Genomic DNA, 21,172 nt, shown 5'->3' on the forward strand with positions numbered 1-21,172 from the left:
TAAGAACAAATCTGTCTGGTTGGGAATGTTCAGTACTGATGAGCAAAGTCACGCTATCTTATTTAGCTGCCCAGCTTTGAACATCCAGGATGAAAAAGTTGTGGAGATTGCACACCCTTTGGGTGTGACTATGCACACACATGTGCACACACAACCCAGTCCTTGAAAGCACGAAAAACTGATGCAGACAAATGAACGGGGATTTATTAACACTGAGGAGGGAAACTTCAAATTCTCTTGTGTCACCCAGATGCCGAGAGGTGAACTATTCATCAAAGCCTGAGCCAACACAGATGAGGGCATTTCAGAAACCACACACAGATTTATGGTAACTCCGCAGCCAGACAGTGACCTTCTCCTCTTATCAGCAGGGCTGTCAGCGCAGATAACGCTGCGGCAGCTGCGGAGGCAGCGTGAGGCGCCGTAGCTGTGAGGCCGCGTTTTATCTTAGCGAGCATCCCCCAGCATCTACGCTCCCAAGGACCAGCCAGAGCCCGGCCTTTGTGCCTGCAAAGATGCAATCAGCGCAGTAAAATCCAGTGTGTCAGCAACGCTACAGCAGTGCTCTCACATCCTAGCGGCTACCTTTTGTCCTGCTCCACCAACCCATGCTGCAGAATACAGATACGTAGAGGCCCGGGGAGAGCCGATGGCTTACAGTTGCCGTGAGTCTCAGGGTCCCACCTTGATTGTTTGGTAAGATCCGCTGTAGAGATAGTTTTGAGAGGCCACCAGTGCTCGCACCCAGTGATTGAGACCTGTCAGCTCCTTCTTCAGTTTGAGCTCGGTACCTACAATATCCCAGACCTGCGGAAAGCACAAACACACACACACGGAGGAGGGTCTCAGCGGGACTGGGCAGTGATGGGGCAGAACAGGTCAGTCTCTAGCTCGGGGGCCAGGCGCTGCCCACCCCTGCCCAGCCAGCCAGCCAGCTCACCACCAGGCCCTACCAGCTCACTAAGGGGAACCTCGTGCTGGGTCTCCTGCCCCGTGGGAGTCGCCTGAACCCACTGACTTGCAGATAAAACACACAATAACCATGCTGAATAGGCATGTTCCCTGAGGGCCTGGGAGAGTTCACCTGGAGCCTGCAGTATCACTGGCAGAGACCCTTCCCCTGCAGAACCATGAGCTTGAAAAACCTAAACCAAATCTACAGTAAAGAACTGCTCTGGACTTCTACTCCCAGTCTGTCCGCACAAAGCTCCATTCCCACAGCTCCTGGGAAACCCTGGCCAAAACCCCCAGCACGCAGGGATCGACGGAGCTCACCCTGCCGCTCCCAAGCAGCGCTACCGGCCTGCTCGGCTCATCTGGCACGAAGTGGCAGGGGACGACAAAAACAAAAGGCCCCAAGTTCTCCTTCTGCTTAGTGCTGTCTCATTGCTCCTCCAGCCCCGAGCGCTCTCTAGATAGCTGAACCAGGCCCCAGATAAAGAAAAGAGCATGCACCCTCTTACAGATGGACGGTCCCATAAGCTGTCTCACCAGGAGCTGGAAGCAGAACCAAGGGAATCTAGCCAAGGCTTTAAAGGGCAACTTGCAAAGCTGTTCCCTGATTTCTGCATGGTAAAGAATGCAGATTCAAGATCCTTTGGAGGGGGTTTCAAAACAGGCAGCCTGAATCCCTAGCCAATTCTGGACCTCAGAAACAATTCCCAATGGTCTGAGCAGGTCCGTTGGGGGCCCAGGGACACACACATTCAGGAACTGCCAAGATACTCCACCTGCAGTCTCAGGTCTACAGAGTTAGAAGAAACAAAAGTGTTTTTTCAGCCAGGTCCCAGAACATCTCTGACTTCAGCACAGAGCACGGGCTAAACCTCTGCAGTGCTAGCTGCTCTGTGTAGCTGCACTTCTCTGTGTGGCTGAGGAGAGCGTAGTAACAAGGTCACCTACAGGCCAAAAGGCTTCTTCCTGTTTGGACACTGCTGCCTGACAGTTTGCACCATCGGTCCCCAACCAGACCAAGAGCAGCCACCCCAGAGCTTCACCTTGATGGCTTTGAGAGAGCCGCTGAACAGCATGTTGTGCGAGGAGACCAAAGTGCAAACAGGATTGTCATGTGCTCGGATCGTGTTCACTTTCTGCAGGTTTTGAATATCCCAGACCTGCAAAGGAGAAGAAGAGCGCCTGTGAGGGGCAGGGGCAGGGGCAGGCCCCTTGTGCTGAAGCTCTTCCTCTGCCTCTGAAGGCAGGCAATCGCGCACAGGCAAAAACACGGGCAGGACAGGGCACTTGCATGAGCCACTGTCCTGGCTTGATCAGGACTGACCACCCTGACCCAGCTCAGAGCACCAGCTCCCCACGCAGGAGCGGGGAGTGGGAAATCCAGCCTGCAGGAAACACCCAAATCCGACCCACGAGTAACTTGGCTGAAGGCAGTGGATAAAGCACACACGGGTTATCAGTCTTACACCACTGGCAGCTAAAAAGCCTTATAGAAAAAAGGATGCAGGTCCCTGCTCTACAACAGCCTGGGGCTGGCCTGCAGATCTCACATCCCAACTGCGAAGCGGAGCAGGGGTCCTGGGTACTCACGATAATGGTGCAGTCAGCAGAGCCACTGTACAGCTTGTTCCTGTAATGTCACCAGAAAACAAAAGGAGGTCAGCGAGGGAGAGCAACGAGCGCAGGGTCCCAGCTCATTCCCAGGCACCGTGCTGGGCGAGGAGCCGCAGTCTCACAGCCTCACTGGGCCAGGACCAAACACACCAACCCCAGGAGCGGAGCCCAGGTCTCATAGGGAGGCCAGGCTGGATTGGCCCTTGGAGCAGGAGGCCAGGCACCCTGCTGGTGACCAGGGAAGGAAGCCAGGACAGCAGGGGAGGCCAAAAATATGTGCTTTGTCAATTTTTAAAGAGCAAAGAGGTAAGATGTGCCTTTCATGCACAATCTTGCACGTGCAGGACTGAGGACAGGAACTCTAGGGGCATGCTCGGGAGCCCCAGTGCTCTCCCCGCTCTCTCCTGCAGGGGCAGGAGTCCCTCTCCACTCACCCCTGGATGCAGAGAGCCAGTACAATTCCATCGTGACCCTCCAAGGTCTTTTGGCACTTGTATGTGGTACAGGTATCCCACACCTAACAGGAAACACAAGTCAGGAAAGGGTCACACGCCGGCAGACAGAGCAGCTGGGGACCCGGGCAGGATGTCAGCAAAGCCACAAAAGCACCGAAACAAGGAAACAGGCTGTCACCTGGGCACCTGCCTTCCGGCTCCCAGGCAGAGATAAGCTTGTCTAGGAAAGGAAATTTACTGCAAAGGGTCAGGCTGAAGTTAATGAGACACTGGACAGCAGCACGCATCAGCCCTCTCCAGCACTGCCTTTCACACTGACCCAGAGAAGCAGCTCTCAGGCTCCTGCTTTAGCAATTCACACCCCGTCCTAGGGCTCCCATGGCACAGCACAGCCTCCTCTGCCACTGCAAAGGTTTTCCCCACCGAGCACACACTGCTCTCTCAAAAGAGGGAACATGGGAATGTGGTGCCCAGAGCAGCCAGGACTGGGGAGAAAGCTGTTTTCTTTCAATAAAGTACAGCTATGTCCATTTTCTTCCATGTGGCTCTTGCTATCGCTCAAAGAAACTAAACCAAAGCTCTGCTCCTGGCAGGGCTAGTCACGGCAGCCCGCGTGGCTCCCCAGCCCAGCCATCAGCAGCCAACACAGTGACATTGGGAACTGTTGTTCAGGTTGCACTGGAGCAGTGCTGTCAGTTTGAGTTACTGAAAACAGGACAAAGAAAACAAACATGCCATAAAATGGAAAAAGGACACATTTGATCAGGGGAAAATGGTTTTTTCAAAGATGATTTTTTATAACAAGGGAAAATAAAACCAGAAGCCAAAATAGGCTTGGATGCCCTAAACACCATATAAAGCAAAACCAGGAGCAGGAGGAGTGAGATTCTAATCAGGGCTTTGCAAAAACCACTATTTGTCTCTCAATTTCACTATCACATAACGTGTCCTCGCAGAGAATTTTGCCCAACTATAACCGCAAAGAATCATTCAAGATTCTTTGGGAGAAACTTTGGGAAGTGACATCCCCCCACCCCACAAACTGCAGCTCAGCTTCTGTCCCACCTGAAGCACATTTACAAATGCAGAAGATACAGAGAAGAGGCAAGCTCTCACCTTAATGGTTTTGTCTGAAGAGCCACTGAAGAGCAAGTCTCCTATGGAGTAAACGCATAAACACCAGACAGGGCCCTGGTGTCCCACAAAGGTCCCCTTGCACTTGAAGATCTGCTGAGGATCATAGGCTACAGAAACAAGAGGGCAGGTGAGAGGTGGGAGAATGGTGCTGCGCCATGTCACGGTGAGTTTGGAGGAGACAGAGCTCCCTGCACTGGCCTGGCAGGTCCTCCTTGCACTTCACGTTGTTGCAGGCCAGAAGGAACCGTGAGACCCTCCCAGTCTGGCTGGAGGGTCTCATGTTCCACCCTTACAGCTCGTTGACTTATTCCTTTGAGCCCCAGGACTCATTTCCCTAATGCAACTCCCGGGCTAGACCTAGGGAGGCCAGAGATGCAGAGTCCACTTGACATCTCCCCCAGCAGCTAATAACCCTGCAGCACTGTGAGCTCCCCTTCAGCCAGTGCTTCTGGCAAACCCTCCCACCAGTATTTTCTTCCTGCAGCAGCGGTGATCCTGTGAAAAAATCACTGCTGCACCCAGAGACAACTGTGACCATGCCTAAAAGGGCTCACTGGGCCATCAACCCAAACCCAGCCCGAGAGGATGAAAACCACATGCATACTCACATCCAAGGATGCCCATGTTGAGCCGAGCATTAATGTGGGAGAGTTCATCCTGAAAAACACAACAAGCTGCATGAGCTGCAGAGCCATCAGGACCAGTCTGCCCTTCTGGGCATGGCTTTAAGACTGTCCCCCTCCACTGCTAAAACCACTCTTGCCTTTGGACAGGTCTTGACTCCCTGTGAAGGACCTCCTCCAGCAGCTGACTCATTCTCTGATCGGAGGTCTCCTGCTCTAGGACTGCAGGCATACATCCCTCTGTCACCTCCCTCCAGAGACCACCGGGCTCTGACAGCATCTCAGACCTGCACTAAACTCTTCAGTATTCAGGCAGGCACAGAAATACCTTTCAGAATATACTGTCCTTGCTCTGCCATTCACCAGACTGCTAAAAATAATCAAATCTGTTATGGGGACTGCTTGCTCAGCTGGGCTCTTGAAGCCCACCTTGCTGGAGAAGAATTGGAAGGTATCTTTGTAGTCTCCTCCACAGCCCGGTCCCTACTGCATCCATGGGGACCCTCTTCTTTAGCATGCTTAGGTAAACCAGGGTGAGCTCCTCCTGATCGGTACATCCAGTGGCATGCAGCCTGCCTGAACTAGGAATGTCTGTCTAACACCAGTGCTTGAATAATGTCCAAAATCATGAGACAAGTCTCACTCCCAGCTTGTTAGCAGGGATCTGCTTATCCTCCTGCTTTCTCTGCAGGCAGGGAGAAGGGCGTACTGTCCCTGGCTAGTATAAAAGGTACAGGAGTGCCCAGGCTTTGGAGTAGAGGGCTCTCTCCTTGCTGCAGGGGTCCTTTCCTCTGGTAACACATTTCGAGAGCAGCAACAGGGTGAGAAAAGACAGCAGAAACAGTTAAAACAGCAACTCAGATCCAGTGACCAGAATGTGCTCACTAAGCTGCCTTTAACAGCCTAGAGGAAACCTTCACCCAGACCCCAGCTGCAGTAAAAGCAAACCGAACCTGGGGTGAGAAGAGCCAGCAAGCAGGAGGGAACCTGAAAGACTCCCCCCACTGCAGGAGAAGCCTGACTAGTAGCAGAGCCAGCAGCTAACTGCACGCAATCCCTTTTCAGCCCCAGGGCCCGGCCCCCTCCTCACGTTCAGCATGGAGGCGTCCCTGCGGAACTCCATCAGGTCCTCGCTCAGCTTGCTCTGGTTCTCGTCCAGCACGTCTACAAGAGATGGAGAGGCCCATAGTCACTGCAGAGTCAGTGACAACGTCCAGGGGAACAGGCAGAGGACACCCGCTGCCACCTAACCTCTGAACAAAGAGGGAGGAGCATCCACTGCTGTTATCAGCAGGGAAAAGCAAGAGGGTGTCTGCTACTCAAATGCAAATTGTACTTGGATGCTGAAGACCCAACAAATTTCAGAGGTGAGACAGGGCTGGGCACAGCAAAGGTGTCCAGGAACCATGCTTGCTGCAGGGTAGCTGCACTGTTGGCTATTCGACTCACTGATTTTTATGGGGGCCTGTGCCCATGGACTGCACAGGAAAAAGTCACAGGAGAAAGGTGGTAGCTGCCTGCAGACACTTCGAGGACTTGCCATGTGATCGGTGACTGCAGGATTAAGTCCCATGATGTTCTGGGAGCAGGGAAGTCGATGGAACCCCTATTTGTTCCTCTGCAAGGAATATCTGAACCTCCTGAAACCTGCTCACCACCAGTTTTAAACATGGAATGAATCCTGTAATGCACCACCCTAACAAAGACCTGCCCTGTCCCTACAGCTCTGACCACAGAGCTTGTCCGGCGCAGACTCACCAAACTTGAGCTCCAGGTTCTTCTCCAGCTGATCGATTTTCTCTGAGAGCTTCCCCAGCATGGAGCGCAGGAAGGCAATTTCCTGGTCCTTCTGGGCCATTGCCACCTGCATCTCATGAAAGCGATCATCTGTCTGCTGCAGGAACTCCTTCAGACCCTCGAACTTGCACGTCTCCAAGTGGGTCTCATACGTGTCTTGATTTCCTATGAATGTACACCTACAAGGGGAAGGCAGATGCTGGCTGGAGCCGGGCTCACACTGGAGACCTCCTTGCTCAGCTGGTCCCTGAGAGGGAGGTCTGAGGCCTGTGTGGGTCCCCAGCTGTTCTGCTCCTCCCACCAGGAGCAGTGGTACTGTGGTTCACCATCCTGCTGGGTGCAGGCAACTGCGGGGCAACACAGAGGCCAAGCAGCTGCCATTCTTCCGGCCAGGGCATTGGCCCCAGACTGAAATGTATGTCTGTCTGTCTAAGTAGTTGCAAGGAAAAGCAGATCTTGGGCAAGAGACAGAATGTGGTGTCAGTTCGTACGCTCACCAGGAGCCCAATCTAAGAGCCATCAAAACCAATGGAAAAAACTGCAGCTGACCTCAGCAGGTGCTGACTTGGGCCTGCAGCACGGGAAGGAGTCAGGGCTGCTCTGTCACGACTTGCCTTGCTCTGCTTCTGCCAAGACATCTCTTCCTGCAACAGTAACCTTAACTGTGCATCCTGCAGGGAACCCCCAGCCTGGGCTGCTCTCCTGTTCAGGTGACAACCAACCCTCCGAGGCTGATCAGCACTTCCCTTGCCCTGGGACTGGTTTGAAAGACACTGCTATGGTGCTTGCATTACTCTTGTACTCATCCTCCTTCCTGCGTGGCTCTGGCCACGTCCACTGCGCTGACTCTCCTCCAGCTGGTTCTTCTGCCTACACACCTCAGCCACCTCCTCGGCTGCCAGCAGGGTTTAGAGCTGGGCAGCGTGACCTGCCCGTTCTCAACAAGAGGCTCGGGGGCTGCCTTCTGCAAGCCCTGCAAGCCTGATCTCAGCTTCAGGCCAGTGCACAGCACTGGGCAGAGCTGCTCAGAGCCCATGGGGCTATCCCAAGGCTGCAGTAGCCAAAAAGCAGCTCAGAAATGAGCTCAGTGCATCCTTCCCACTAAAAAGCAACAACTCCTTACCCGTATTTGGAGTGGGGACATTTTATGTGCTCGCACTCTTTCAGATGTGCCTCCAGGTTCATTTTCAGGAGAGGTGGGCAGCTGGGGTTATTGGGGCAGCGAACCGGCCTGTAATCACAGCTGCTTTCATGATCTCTGCCCATGGAGAGAAGCAAAAGGAGGGAAAATCAGCGATAAGCAAAAATTAATGGAAACAACACAGACTGTCAGGAAAGGAGCAAACCAGCCCTGGGAGACTGTCAGGTGATCGAAAGCCTCCTGCTCTAAGACTGCAATTACAGCTTTAAATTCTCATTTGGCCAGTAAGTTGAGAGTAATAATAAGCCACATTTATGCAGGGAACATCTACTTCTGCAGCTGATCAACTGAGCCTTCAGGCAGCTATCAACAACAGGCAATGGCCAGGTGATAGGGAAGACAGTGAATGCATTTAGGATGGGGAGGGAGATAGATTTCAGATTCCTAGGATATAACCAGGGTAACTCCTCTTACGAAAAGAATCCCAAGGTCTCTGACCATAGCCACAGTGTTTCACACCAGAGGTGTGAGGTGGCTGTCTTCACAGCGTATCCCCTGTCCCGATGCCGAGACACTCAGGTAAGCTGGGAGCAGAGAACAGCATCCTTTCCCTGAGACCAGCCCATCTGCCATCACCCTAAGACAGACGTAGGAGAAAGAACTGTCCCCTCAAGTCACCCTGCCCATTCCCACACCCCTGCACACCCCAGCAGAGCACTGCTGGCGGGACCTGCACTGTCCCCAGGAGCCACAGGGCAGCTCAGATACGACAGCAGATTGCTGGTGGTGGAGCCCTTTCCCTGGAGAGGCTGCACGCTGGTAACGAGCCACTTACTTCCTGGCACTCAGTTTAATCGCAAACGGACATCCACGGGGGTCCACCTCGAAGGCAGCGGGCTTGCTGCTGGCTGCAGGCCGGCAGCCATACTTGCAGTGAATGAAGAGCTCCCCGATCTGCTCAGCCACCGCAATGTTGTTAACCACTACGGTCAGTTTGGCATTGTCCACGGGGCACTTCTCTGCCAGGTGGGGAAGCAAAAGAGAGAGAGAGAGTCAGCAAGGGCTGAGATACTGCAGGAGATTCTATTTTTTTGCCTTCTCTGGCCAAGACAGCCAACACCCAGATGGGTGGCAATGGAATGAGCCATGAATATTCACACAAGGTCTGCAAGCCACTAGCTCTGGTTTGTCTTGGGGCTTGGTGAGAAGTTACAGTTTATGTTAATCCATGATAATTTGATATGTTAATCCATGATAATTTGAGCTAGCTGCCAATGAAGGAAGGCCACACTAATTCAGACTACCTTGTGCTTGCTGAAGTGTGAGAGTATTCACAGGCAGTGACCACAAATCAGCAGATGCCCCATACATAACCCGTTCCCCCACCCAGGCCTGGGGCTCAGCTCCTCTGCTGCAGGCCAGGGATGCTGCAGCGAAGGAAAGACACAAGCTTTGAGGGCAGGAGCAAAACTGAGCAACTCAGGATTGCAACTGCAAAGCCTTTTGCTACAAATCTGTTGGTTGGGATAGATATAGCACAACATGGTGACAGAGGGTTAGCATGCAAAGCAGAGGGACCCCTCACATGTGGAAGATGAACATCTTAAGGCAGAGAGAGCTGCTGTTTTGCTGGACTCCCCAGGCAGCCTCCTCAGGGCTCGCTGTTCTGGTAATACGAATGGCTTGGCTTTGTGCTGAACAACGGCTTTCCAAGAGGGGCACAGACTCATGCCAAATAAAAGTCTTTTTTGTAGCGCAGAGTCCAAACCAAGCGGGACCTGGTTAGGCCAGGCCAGCAGCCAGACACTTGGGCTCCACTAGGTTTCTGGAAGAGCTGGGTGAGCTAAAGCAGCTCTGTGTGGTGCTGCTGTGCATGGGCAGAGAGAATGATGCTGTGCATCAGTCAGTGGGCCAGAGAGCTGGCACTAACGGGGTGGGGGAGGAGGGGTTTGATAGGTCTCTGCCAAACACGGCCCCCCTGTACCTTAGACAGGCAGCCACAGAAAGCTTTCTGCCTGAAATCAATGGGTCAGCTCTGTGCGAGACATGTATTATCCTGGGATTATCCACTGCATATTCCAGGATTTGAGAACATCCTGTGCCCAAGAGCCAGGCCTATCCCTCTAGTGCCCATGCTACAGTGCGTACCGTCGGAGCTCCGAGCTGCACAGCCGCCTGTGCCCCAGCCCTTCACTGCTGCAGTGGCAGCCTGTGACTGACAGCTTGTTTTAAGCCCTTCAGACATCTTTCTGCAGGTTTCTTTTTAAGTGAAAGCAAACAAACCAGAAAATAACAGCATTTTGGCTGCATCACACAAGAACAGTTCTGTACTCACCAGATGTTAAGGCACATCTTCTACAAAATGTGTGCTGTGGAGACAAAGAGGATCAGCAGCGTCAGCGTAAACAATATCGGACAAATTATTCCCTGCGGCTAACGATGGGAAAGGTGAGAGATACTAAAGGCTGTGGCACAGGGGCCTCAGCAGCTGTTCTGCCTGCTTTATAGCTCAGCACACTCTTGAGTCTGCACCACAGGGCAAAAACCAGCTGCTTGCTCAGGCAGCTAAGAGTGCAACACGGGTCCGGTTCCTGAGAAGTGTTAAGTGCATGGTTTGAAGCTTTGAGGGTTCTGCCCTGTTCAAGATCAGACCATGATCACAGTGCAAGCCAAAGCCACGGACATGTTCTGCCACACTCTGATACTCCTACCCTGCAAGTCTGCATGCGGTTTCTCTTCTTCACCCTTCAGTTAGTCTATGTCATTCCTCTCATTTCCCTGAGAAGTCCTCAAGGTGAAGAGTAAGGGGAAGTCTGGCCTCTCCCTGTCCTTGGCCAGTCAGCCCATCACATACATCCCTCTGTAGCTCTTCTAATGTAGCTGAAGCTGTCCTGCTGTCAGGTGGACAGGACAGCTGGTTTGTAAGCCCATTAAATGCACTGTAAATTTTGCCACTTTAAATAGCTCTCTATCTCTCTATTCTCACAGCAGAAATGTATGGTAACAATTTAACTTGATAAAGTAGCAAATTCAATCTAACATGCTAATAAATATAAAGAGAAGAACAAAGGCTGCAGCAATTTACTGGTCCTGAACTTGCCCTGTGGGTTCCCTGGAGCCTCCTCAGCCACATTCCCCTGCCACAGGGCCAGCGCTTGGCAGCAGCGCTGGAGAGGCTGCAAGTCACTCCTCAGAGCCGTTATCTGCTGCCCTGCTCACGCGGCCTTTTCCTGCCCTGCACAGCTGTATGGTGCTCTCTCCAGAGCTGCCAAACCAGGACTGCAAATGAAGCCAGTCTGCTTCCTGCAGCAGATTCTTTTTTCTATGTTAACCAGTAAATCTCGGTGTCTCCATGAAGAGCTGCTTACTGAAATGGCGCAGCGAAACTGCACCAACTTCCAAGACCTTTGGGGATAGCACCCTCATTGCAATAAACAATCCTGCTCTCTGCTTTTGTTGCTATAGCTCCATCCTAGAAATCAGAAGCACGTCAGAAGCATTAGAGAGCCCGTCACAAAGCCATCTTTCTTCACACGTAGCACAGAAGCAGGAATAATATACAGTTTCTATTAAATCCCGGTAAAATGGAATCTAGAAGAATATTCATAATACTCTGTGCCTTTCATTAGAGGATCTCAAATCCCTTTGCAAGCATTAACGAAATGAAGCTTCAAGCCATTCCTGTTTTATAAGAAACACTTTCTCCACAACTGAAGAGCAGCCGTTCCTGGGGTGCCCAGGAGGCAGCAGCACTCTGCAGAGCCCTTCAGGACAGGGAACGAGGAGTTTTAGACCTCACTGAAGCCACACCAAGGAGACTGAATGTGGCCAGGATAGGGAGGCTGACAGTACAGCTCTCCTGGGAAAAGCAGCCTAATTTTAAGCAAGCCCCAGGCTTCTCCGGCTAACTGCAGAGTGCCCCGCGCACACCACTGCAGACTGGTTCAGAGCTGCCTTGCAGGGAAATCTAACACATGTCCATCAGCATCTCTGCTCCTATGCTGGCCTGGCTTCCCCGGTCAGGGCTGCCTCATCTTTGCTCACTCAGGCTGACAGTCACTGGGGACAGTCACTGGGGACAGTCACTGGGGACAGTCACTGGGGACAGTCAGGGCTTCACTACAGGTCACATAGGAACATCTGTGGAGCCCATGCTCATGATTTGGAAGAGTACTGCCTTACCCCACAGGTTGTGATGACTGGATCCTTAAACACACTACAGCACAGCTGGCAGCACAGCTTCACGGACGGTTGTTCAGCAAATACCAGCGGCTCCTGAAGAGGAGGAGAGAAAGGGACAGAGAGAGCACAAGGATTAGTCCAAACGCAAGAGCCTCCAGCTCTGCAGAAGGAACAAAACAGCTCTTCAGTGGTGAGCCTTGGGGAGACCGGGGCACAGGGCACGCCAAGGGCTTTATTATATTGAAACAAACTTCTGTCTGGATCTGCTGACCTCCAGTATGTAAGAGCTAAGGGAAGAATGAAGTTGGGAACGGCTGGAGACCCTCAGCTCATCACAAACTGGCAAACCAGCATGTGGCAGGATCAGGACCTGACAGCAAACTGCACAGTCCAACTTCTTTGCCAGAGTGACTCAAGTCACCAGAACTGCGTGAGCTGCCCTGTCTGGTACTTTTTGCTTGGTTGGACTGAACAGTGCATTGTCAAAAATGTCCCCTGTACTAAGCCTGAAGTTTAAAAGCAATTTTAAAAGAGCTTGCCCTTTTGTATTTTTGAAACATCCTGAAGGAAGGGCTCTCTCATTCCCTTATGAAGCAGAAACAATATTGTTTCTGCCGCAATGGGCCCATCTCTCCAGTTCCGTTTACCAACTAAGACTGCCAGAGTGTGGGCTCTGAGCACGTCCTCCAGGAGCAGCACAGCTCTCCACTCCATGCCAGAGCAGGGCTTCACATTTCAGAGCATTTCAAATCAATCACTGCAGTTCGGTCCGTCTTTTCACCCTGTGCTGCTCTCAGAACTGCAAACACAACCCCCTGGGCTCCTAAATACGAAACACACACTTTTATCCCAGATCTGTGGCAAAATGCTACCTGACCTTTTATGCATCCAGTCCGGGGTTAGTTACCGGGTCACAAGCTAAGCTCAGCTTAGAAGTGTCCTCCCCCAACAAGAGTCACATGTGGACAATTCCTTGCACCCTCCTGGGGCTTACAATCAAGTCAGTGGGGTGCCATGCAGCCCGAAATGCAGGATGGGGCTCTGAATCAGTGGGGAATTGTGTTAGTCTTGCTGCCTGGGGCTGGACCACCAGCCTGAAGATTTGCAACCCCTTACTGCTCTGCAGCAGAGCCAGGAAATCACATATAACTTTGCAAAGACTTACAGTTTTTCTGAGAAGCAGAAAAGCCTCACCACTGTCCCCTCTTTACGTATGGGGAAACGGTACACGAGGAAGCAAAGTAATTTGCAGAAGTCAGTGGTGGAAACACAATTAAAACCAGGAGTCCTGAGAGCCAGGCTTTCAGTTGCCAGACATCACGAAAATCTGTCCGTGATAGCTCTATGTACTCACAAGAGTCCACTAAGTTACTCTTTTGACACTGAACTTCCTAATACTGCTCCTTCAGACAATCCCAAATACCTACTGGCTCCTCCTCTTCCTCATGGAGCGAGAACGTTGAGCGCAAGGACATGTTGGACTCAGAGTGCAATGAACGGACGGAGATAGCAGAGTCAGAGCGGCGTGGGGTGCTGATCGGAGGCTTCAAAAAGATAAAACACACTTCTTGTTATGGCAAATAATTCCCCCTGCTCCAAAACCCTATGCACAGACTTCAAGTGCAGTCCCCCCCCTCCACAAAACTCAGCTGCTCCATTTCTTCATCCACTCTGCCAAGCTGCATTGAGTGGCCGACAGAAGTAGCACGTCTTGCTGCTGCGTGCTCTTCCCGGCAACTGGGAACACTGCACCACGCTCAGAGACAGGATGGGCATCATTCAGGTTTAACTTATTAAACCAAGCTGACATCTAAATTCCAAGCATGTAACTTTCTCAAAGGTGCAGTCGTTTGTATACTTACCGCGCACACCCGCACAGCAACAGCTTGGAAGAATTAATCCTTCACAGAAAGCTTTGTAAATCTTCCCCCAGAGACAGCCACCAGCTTCTGCAATTTCTACAATCTCTGCAGCAGCACTTGTTGTTTCGCTCGCTATCTAACTTCTGCCAAATTTCTTTGCGTAAATGTGGAGACTTCCTTCTATTCAATTCAGTAACAGACTGGCTTTGTCGCTTCCTGCGCGGGAGGGGAGAGCTAAGTGGACATCGCATGCGCCAATCAAGAAAAATCCCACTGGTTACAGTGGCCTTGGGATTGGCTTTGAGGGAATGCTGCCGCTGGAATATTAACCAGCAGCACATCTCTAAGGGTGGAATATCAACCAGCAGCGCGTAGCCAAGATGCAATTCAGCATCAAAGCGAAACTGGAGACTCCTCAGACCATGGGGTGATTGGATTTGGGGGTCTAGAACAGCTGGTAGTGCAGCCGCTGCTGGGTGACTCTGGAAGAGATGCTGCTGGCAGACCGGGAAGAGAAGCAATAAAAGTCTTCAAGGAGCGGAACGGATGGGCTGACAAAGAAATGGCAGAATGAAGCCATAAGCTTCAGATGCTTCGCATCAAGAGATGACCAACGCCCAGGCTGCCTGCACCTGCATGTATCACACCTATATGTGGCTTGACCCTAGCCTACATCAGTTGCAAACTCCTAGAAGTGCTGGCTGGAAGGAGCGCTGGAGATCGCTGGCCCTGCTGCCCACCCGAAGAGGGACGCTCCCTGGCCCTGGATCAAGTCAGCCCTGGCACTGCCCAGCTGGAACGGGGAAAGCCGCACAGATGAGACTCTGCCGCCCCGAGTTCCTGTCCTGTGCTACCTTGTGAGCAAAATGGTTTTTCCTCATGTTCAATCTGAACCTCCCGAGCTGTATTTTGTGTGCTTGCCCTGGGTGAAAGTGTGTGACACCAGACCCAAAGACAGACAAAAGCAGTGTAAGAGGCCCGTGGGGCAGTCAGGAAATTCAGCAATGAAAGATGTAAGATGAGCTTCAGAGGCTGCTGTCCTCCCCAGAGACAGACTGTACTGCAGCCTCAGTGCAGTCCTTGCTGGGCTGCAGAAGAGGAGCAGACCAGGATCCTGCTGGTTCTTCACACTGCTCTGCTTCTTAATTTTTATGATACTGGGATCCTAGGAGCTCAGAAATGCTGCATCTGCTTAGAAGCCAAAGCATAAAGCTCTTCTTCTTAAAGAAGGCATATTTATTGGCTAAATATGTAAACCTTGAGGAAGAATGGTTATAACAAGGTAAATCAATTTCATGTGTATCCATTAATTTTATTATTTTCCTCCACTAGTAACAAAAGTTATTTTAATAACAAGAATGACTGTGCATAGTTCCCATTCTGGAGGTGACACAGAGATCAGGGCAGCAAAGGCAGGCTCTGCAGGGAGGCAGTTTTATCAAGAGCAACATCCTGTGTGGATCACCGATGGAGAGCAGGGGGACTGCAGCCCAAGAGCACTTCCAGGAGGCAGGGGTGTGAGACACAGCCTTGCTAGGCTGGTGCAACACTGCAGGCTCAGCTCCCTGTGTCCTGGCTGGGCTAATGCTGGTGTAAACTACGCAGGAGGGAAGCCGATGTGCTGAGAAAGGTCGCTCCACTCAGGCTGTAGTGACAATGCTGAATGGCAGAGGTGTGCGCTGGCGTTTACTGCCCCTCTAGGTATCCGCAGCCTTTGTTTTTGCCAAGCAAACAAGGATAAGACACGAGAGACCTCAGCTCTACAGGGTTAGTCACTGCACTGCCTCCCACTCCTAGCCCGGCTATTTAGACTGAGCTTTGCCACACTAGTCATGTGTAGAGCAGCCAGCGCAAGGGGACTGACTGCAGCGTGCTCTTGCACTGCAAACAGAATAACAGAGCGCGAGGACTACAGGAGCCCCACCCTATGGGCATCGGCCCAGGTTGGGGGGGACCCATATGCACCAAAGCCAAGGAGCACCAGGCCCTGCCACAGGGGCAAAGTGGCACAAGTGGAACTGCTCTGGCCAGGCTTGAATTTGGGAGGATCTGTCAGAAGGGCCCCACCTCCCCACGGCTGTGCCAGGGCTATTTCTGCACTAAACATCAAGTCCATCTTCAAACAGCCCAAGGGTGGACTGCTCAAACATCTTTTGATGGAAGATGGATAGCTTCTGGCTGGCCAGTAACTCAGTCCAGCCTCTGGTTCAGGGGTGAAGCCCCCTGTAAACAACCGAGACTTTGGACAGACGGTCAGCTCTTCAGGCATTAGTGTACCTTTGCTCCAATATTCAGCTGTAATCTTTAGGTGCAGTTCCCATCACGTCAGCTACAAAAGCAGCCTCCGTGTGAAGGCTCTAGTACAGTCCTCATTCCCGCTCCCTGTAGGCAAAGCGAGGCTGGGAACCTGTGGCACTGTTTTCAGGAAAGATGACAGCAGCCGCTCAATAATCCCTGCCTTGCACGCAGAACACAATGCTCTGCTTTTGGTTTCATTAACAGAAGCTTTAAAAAAGAAAGAAAAAGGGGTGGTGGAGGTCATGGGAGGGCTCTGACTTGTCTCCAGCTGTCTCTCTGATGGCTGACAAGCCCTTGGCAGCTTCTGGATAAGGGAAAACTTAGCGCTGAGGAAGGGAAATCCCAGATTATTTCTTGACAAAGCAAAGGAAGCTTCCTAAAAGGGTTAGCGAGAGTTTGTCTGGAGCAGCAGGCAGAGCAGGGCTGCGGTGCTTCTGGTTGGTTCACACCTAGGACTGCAGGCTGCTTCCTGAACCACTCATTAATCCTCTTGCTATTTTTGCTTAAGAATATTTAGCACTCCAGGGAAGGTGGACTGAGACGGTCCAAGAGGACTGAGGCTAGGTCCTAGGAGAGCTCTCTCCTGTTCTTGGCTGCACACCTCAGTTTGCCACACTGTAGTTTTCAAAGGAGTCAGGGAGCTTCTCCATCAGACATGGCTAAATGTAATGTTCCCCGCACTCCCCGCTCCTCTGGAAAAATCCTTACCTGTGCTCTGCGAGAACTGCACGGCTCGTGAGAAGGGTGCAGTGAGCACAACACTCAGCCCACGGGATCAGTGCTGACAGCCAAGGGCTTCCTGGAACAGTGGCCCAGCACCATGGGGTCAGCGATGTGATGGAGAGTTGCATTTGCCAAGGACACGAGGCAAATGTTCAAAGGACTTTTTGAAAAAACAAACACACGCTCACATAAAACACAGCAAGATCTCTGAGCAACGGAAGGAACTTTATAGGATGCTGACAATAAAGCTCTTTGCAATCTGGTGTCAAATTTATTTTAAGAAGTGTAGCTCCATACTGTTGCTGATCCCAGTCTCTACCAGTAACTTCAGCAGCAGCAGCAATCCATCTATCCCTGACTTGGAAGCTGGGTCTCGTAACCTGACAAAGTCTACAACGACTTACTTAATTTGAAGAGTCTACTACTCACATGCTTAAATATAAATAGGAGCTTGTGGTTATGAGATGTGGCTAGAGCACTAGGGATAGGAGAAGATCAAGGCCACAGAGCTATCTGTCCCTTCACTGAGGTTTGCTTTGCTGTTGCTGTTCTTGATTTGATCAATTTAGCTGATTTAATTTCTCTTTAAGCAGCTAACACGGAGGCCTGTTAGATCACTAAATTCCCCAAAAAGAAGTTACTCAGAAGGGAGCGTGATGAACAAGAAAGCTGGGTACAAAATTGGGAGGTGCTTTTCTGCAAAGATATTGCAAGACATGGGAATGATTTGTGTGAGAAGACCCCGATGATGTAATCCCCAGGAGCCGAGCAGTCTGTGGTGCCCAACATCCCACTCTGCAGGTTTCAAAAGTGCTCCCTGCGGTCAGAAGCCCCATCTGGAGGTGGAAAGAGGAATGGATTTTCTGGTCATAACTGCAGGGCCAGCTGCGCTGCTGGATGGTCCATGCAACACACCCTGATCGAGACTGACTGGCCTTAGCCACAGCCCCAGACATGGCTGACAGTAGCTCTGTTTTCTCCCGAGCTCAGGAGACCCAGAGCACGCTGCTCACATCAGGAGGCAGGTACACCCTCACAAGTAGGCCTGTGGGATTTGTAGCTCCTGGGCTTTGTAACCACATACCATTTTGAACCAGTATGAAAACGAGCACCAGCAGTGCCAGCCTAATACCCCAGGTCAGAAGCAGCCTCTGCTTTCCCACTGCATCAACCCTGGGAGCAGCCAGAAAATGCTGAGGCTGGTGCTGCCTCTGGTGCAGACATCTGCTTCCGATATAACGCAGTGCATGGGAATGGTGAGGGAGGCAGAGAAGTGCAGAGGAACACCAGACATCCCTCCTTTGACATATATCAGCTAAGCCAGTCAGCAGGGGGGCTCCTGGCAGCACCTACCATGCCATCATCCTCATCTCGTGGGGAGTAGGTGAGTGTGCTGGAGGAGGATGGGGTCCGACGATGCTGTTTAAAAGTATTGGTCCCGTCAGCTTTAAAGCAAATAAAAAAAAATTTAAAAAAAAGCAAGCATTTAGGCTCCTCAGTAACATTTCTGAGCTACAGGTCAGTCTCTGTAGCTGTAAGTGTTCCTTGAAAAAGAAAAGACTAGGGATTCCTCAACTCCAGTTCTTGGCCCAGACATATCAGTGCAGACAGAACAATCCTGATCTCTGATAGCTTGCTCAAATGCACGCAGCCCTTTGAAGGTAGCTTGCCCAGAAAAGAGCACAGATAATATTCTACCAGGTCCATAGGTTAAAAATACTATTAAAAGGAAACCTTATACTCCCACATATTTCAGTCGCTAACAAAAATTGCTTCGATCAAAAATTGTCTGGATATTCTTGTAGCACAAGGGAAGCATGCTAAATTAAATTGGAGATATTTGTATAAAGATCATATTACTGACATATACAATTTTGAATGTAAATGTTGAGGAGTCCAAAAACATCTAGAGTCCAGAGTCCTGTACAAATGGAATCCAAACATTTCCCCCGGGCAGATGTTCATTTCCTTATCTAAGTCAGTGTCAAGTGCCACAGTTTATCTTTACTAAAGTAAGGATATTTTTATTCCAAAATGAAACCAGACCTCTTTCTACATTCACACCATGTGTCAGGGCTCACTCCTCACCTGCTGGGCTTTGAGGAACAAAGCACAAGAATTTTAAATGAGCGGGTACACTTGCACCCCCTCCTGTCTGAGTTAAAAATGGCCACGGGGGTTTTACCAAAGTGTCCAGAGTGACTCACAGTCAGGCGCAGAGTGAAGATGGGAATTTTCAGTGCTGGTAATGATTGCGTGAGAAGTCACAGAGATAAATAAGACTTGGGACTGAGCTCTGTATCAAACCCTGTTGTACTATCCTAATTGCAGCAAGGGCTTCCCAGTGGTACTGTTAAGTCTGCCTAACGGGAGAAAATTTCTGTGCATGCTTATTTCCATCACGCCTGGTGATCAGATGCCATGATTAAATAACACTTGGGCTGCATAATACTAAAAACAGCACCTCGGCACCTGTCTGTAACGAACACAGTGATTCTCCCAACAGCTTTATGATCTGTGAAACAACAACAGTAGGAATCACACATAGTGCTTTGGGGAGAAGCTCTATACATGAAATACACTCACCCTTTGTGATGGTCGTCACAGCAGAGTAGGCTGGCCCAAAAGTTGTTTCCATTCTTGTCTGAAACATTGACAAAAGGAAGGTCAGTGCGTATCGCTGCAGCACAGCCCAAAGGCTTGCTACCTTTCCTGAACTGGTGAAGAAATGTACATATATATTCCTAGCTTTTATCTGTGGATATTGTGATTTTGAAGAGGCAAGGAGGTACCATATTTTCAAAAGCCATCTTCATTTTCTCAAAAGAAAGGATGAGAACATAAGAAGCAGCCCTAGCCCCTGTCCTCTGCCAACACCACCGAGCCTTACCCCGTTAGTGTTTTCGGAAGTATTGATGTTTGTTGTGCCACTGGAGAAACGATTGTAGCGAGCGTTCTTGTTTGAGCTCATAATCTAGGCCAGCATTTGTTAGTCATGGGAAGTTTGCTCTGCAGAAGAAAAAAGACAGAAAGAGCGTTAGGTTCATTGTACAAATTTTCCTGGGCTCAGAGAACAATCTCCTGTAGTATTAAGTCCAAGTATTTACCTAAGCTCACATAAACCTGGATTTTCAGAAGCAAGTGGCAAGGTCAAAGTCGGGTTCCTTCAAATCATTCCTGGATGAGCATTCAGCATTTTCTAAAGATAGGGTATCTTTTAAAGTGACTCCTTAATCACCCAAATACTGGAATACCCATAATCATTAGCTGCTTTTACAAGTATACAACAGTTTTAATAGCAGATGAGACTTCTCAGGAGACTACTCTAAGACAGACAGCATTCCACTGGTCATGACATACATCGATCTTTTTAAAACGAGAGTATGTACCAGTTGTGACTGACAGTCTCAGCAGAGAAGAGCCCTGTGCAGGCTCTGTATCTGGTCCTCTCTCCCTCCCCGGTTTGAGCGTAGTTCAGAAAGCAGGTTACCTGCTGCTTCCCAAACGCTTCGCACAGAGCAGTGATTAGTAAGCAGGGTCCTAGAAGGGAGCCCCTTCCACAAGACACAGCGATGGCGAGCACAGAGCAGACTGTACCATGGCAGGCAGAGGGATTTTGGCGGAGGCCACAGACACAAGCCTGATCTTTCAGTGTGCCAGGGAACTGTGAGTGCATGGAGGGCAGAAAGGTCTCTGGATGTAAAGCTATACCAGTAAAACCCTTATCCCATTAACTGCGAGTCTCAAGCTGAGCTGGCCTGGACTCCAGAGCCCAGGGAGCTTGTTCACTCGCAGCTTTGCAGCTCAGGCCACCTTCTGAGCACGCGATAGCAACATCCCATTCAGTCACCTGGGGCTTTGCTTTAGTGCAAGCGGCTGTGACTGCCTTCCTCCCTCCAGGACCACCCAGATGAAGGAAGAGGTGCCCTGGAAGCTCAGCAGCCCCACGTCCTTGTCAGCCGGGGCGGCAGAAGGGATCCCTCCAAGGCAGCCCCTTTCCCGGGCAGGCTGTGCCACACCTTCTGGCACTTCCAGCCAAGGAAACCAAAGCCTAAACTTCCCTGCACCCCCAGAATTTAAGGTTGCCTCATATCCAAAAGTGTGCTTAGCACAGGCCTCATCCTGTTCTTGTGATGAACTCAGTGGGAGTTTTGCTATTTAATTCAAAAGCCCTGGGCTGTACTACTGAACACAAAAGCCAGGGCTAGATCTTAGCAGAAAGCAAAAATCCCACGTTTGATTTAGTTATATTTGCATTAAAGGAGTTCTTTCCAGCACAGTCTGAGCTACGAGGTCAAGGAAACCATGAAAGAAACCTTACTTCAAGTAACATGTTTGTGATTCTGGATCTCACTCCCAATTTCTGCTCAGAAACAACCAGCAAAG

The 21,172-nt window shown here is 50.8% G+C and overlaps 1 protein-coding gene across 2 annotated transcripts in view; it reads right to left on the reverse strand.

The window, feature by feature from the left end:
- The window catches only part of TRAF7 (TNF receptor associated factor 7), a 37,172-nt gene that overhangs the window by 2,037 nt on the left and 13,963 nt on the right, over nt 1-21,172 (reverse strand). For both annotated transcript variants that reach the window (XM_075515706.1, XM_075515705.1), the window contains exons 2-17: nt 19,677-19,795; nt 19,373-19,430; nt 18,140-18,231; nt 13,331-13,447; nt 11,904-11,996; nt 10,057-10,090; nt 8,557-8,740; nt 7,704-7,838; nt 6,542-6,759; nt 5,874-5,947; nt 4,769-4,817; nt 4,140-4,267; nt 3,003-3,085; nt 2,545-2,584; nt 1,998-2,114; nt 685-807 (exon numbers count right to left, since the gene is read on the reverse strand). In XM_075515706.1, the coding sequence (XP_075371821.1) occupies nt 685-807; nt 1,998-2,114; nt 2,545-2,584; nt 3,003-3,085; nt 4,140-4,267; nt 4,769-4,817; nt 5,874-5,947; nt 6,542-6,759; nt 7,704-7,838; nt 8,557-8,740; nt 10,057-10,090; nt 11,904-11,996; nt 13,331-13,447; nt 18,140-18,231; nt 19,373-19,430; nt 19,677-19,757 (1,626 nt within the window). In that variant the 5' untranslated portion in view covers nt 19,758-19,795. The remainder of the gene's footprint in view (nt 1-684; nt 808-1,997; nt 2,115-2,544; nt 2,585-3,002; nt 3,086-4,139; nt 4,268-4,768; nt 4,818-5,873; nt 5,948-6,541; nt 6,760-7,703; nt 7,839-8,556; nt 8,741-10,056; nt 10,091-11,903; nt 11,997-13,330; nt 13,448-18,139; nt 18,232-19,372; nt 19,431-19,676; nt 19,796-21,172) is intronic.

This window comes from Mycteria americana, chromosome 12 (genome assembly GCF_035582795.1).
Source record: "Mycteria americana isolate JAX WOST 10 ecotype Jacksonville Zoo and Gardens chromosome 12, USCA_MyAme_1.0, whole genome shotgun sequence".
Taxonomy (NCBI): domain Eukaryota; kingdom Metazoa; phylum Chordata; class Aves; order Ciconiiformes; family Ciconiidae; genus Mycteria; species Mycteria americana.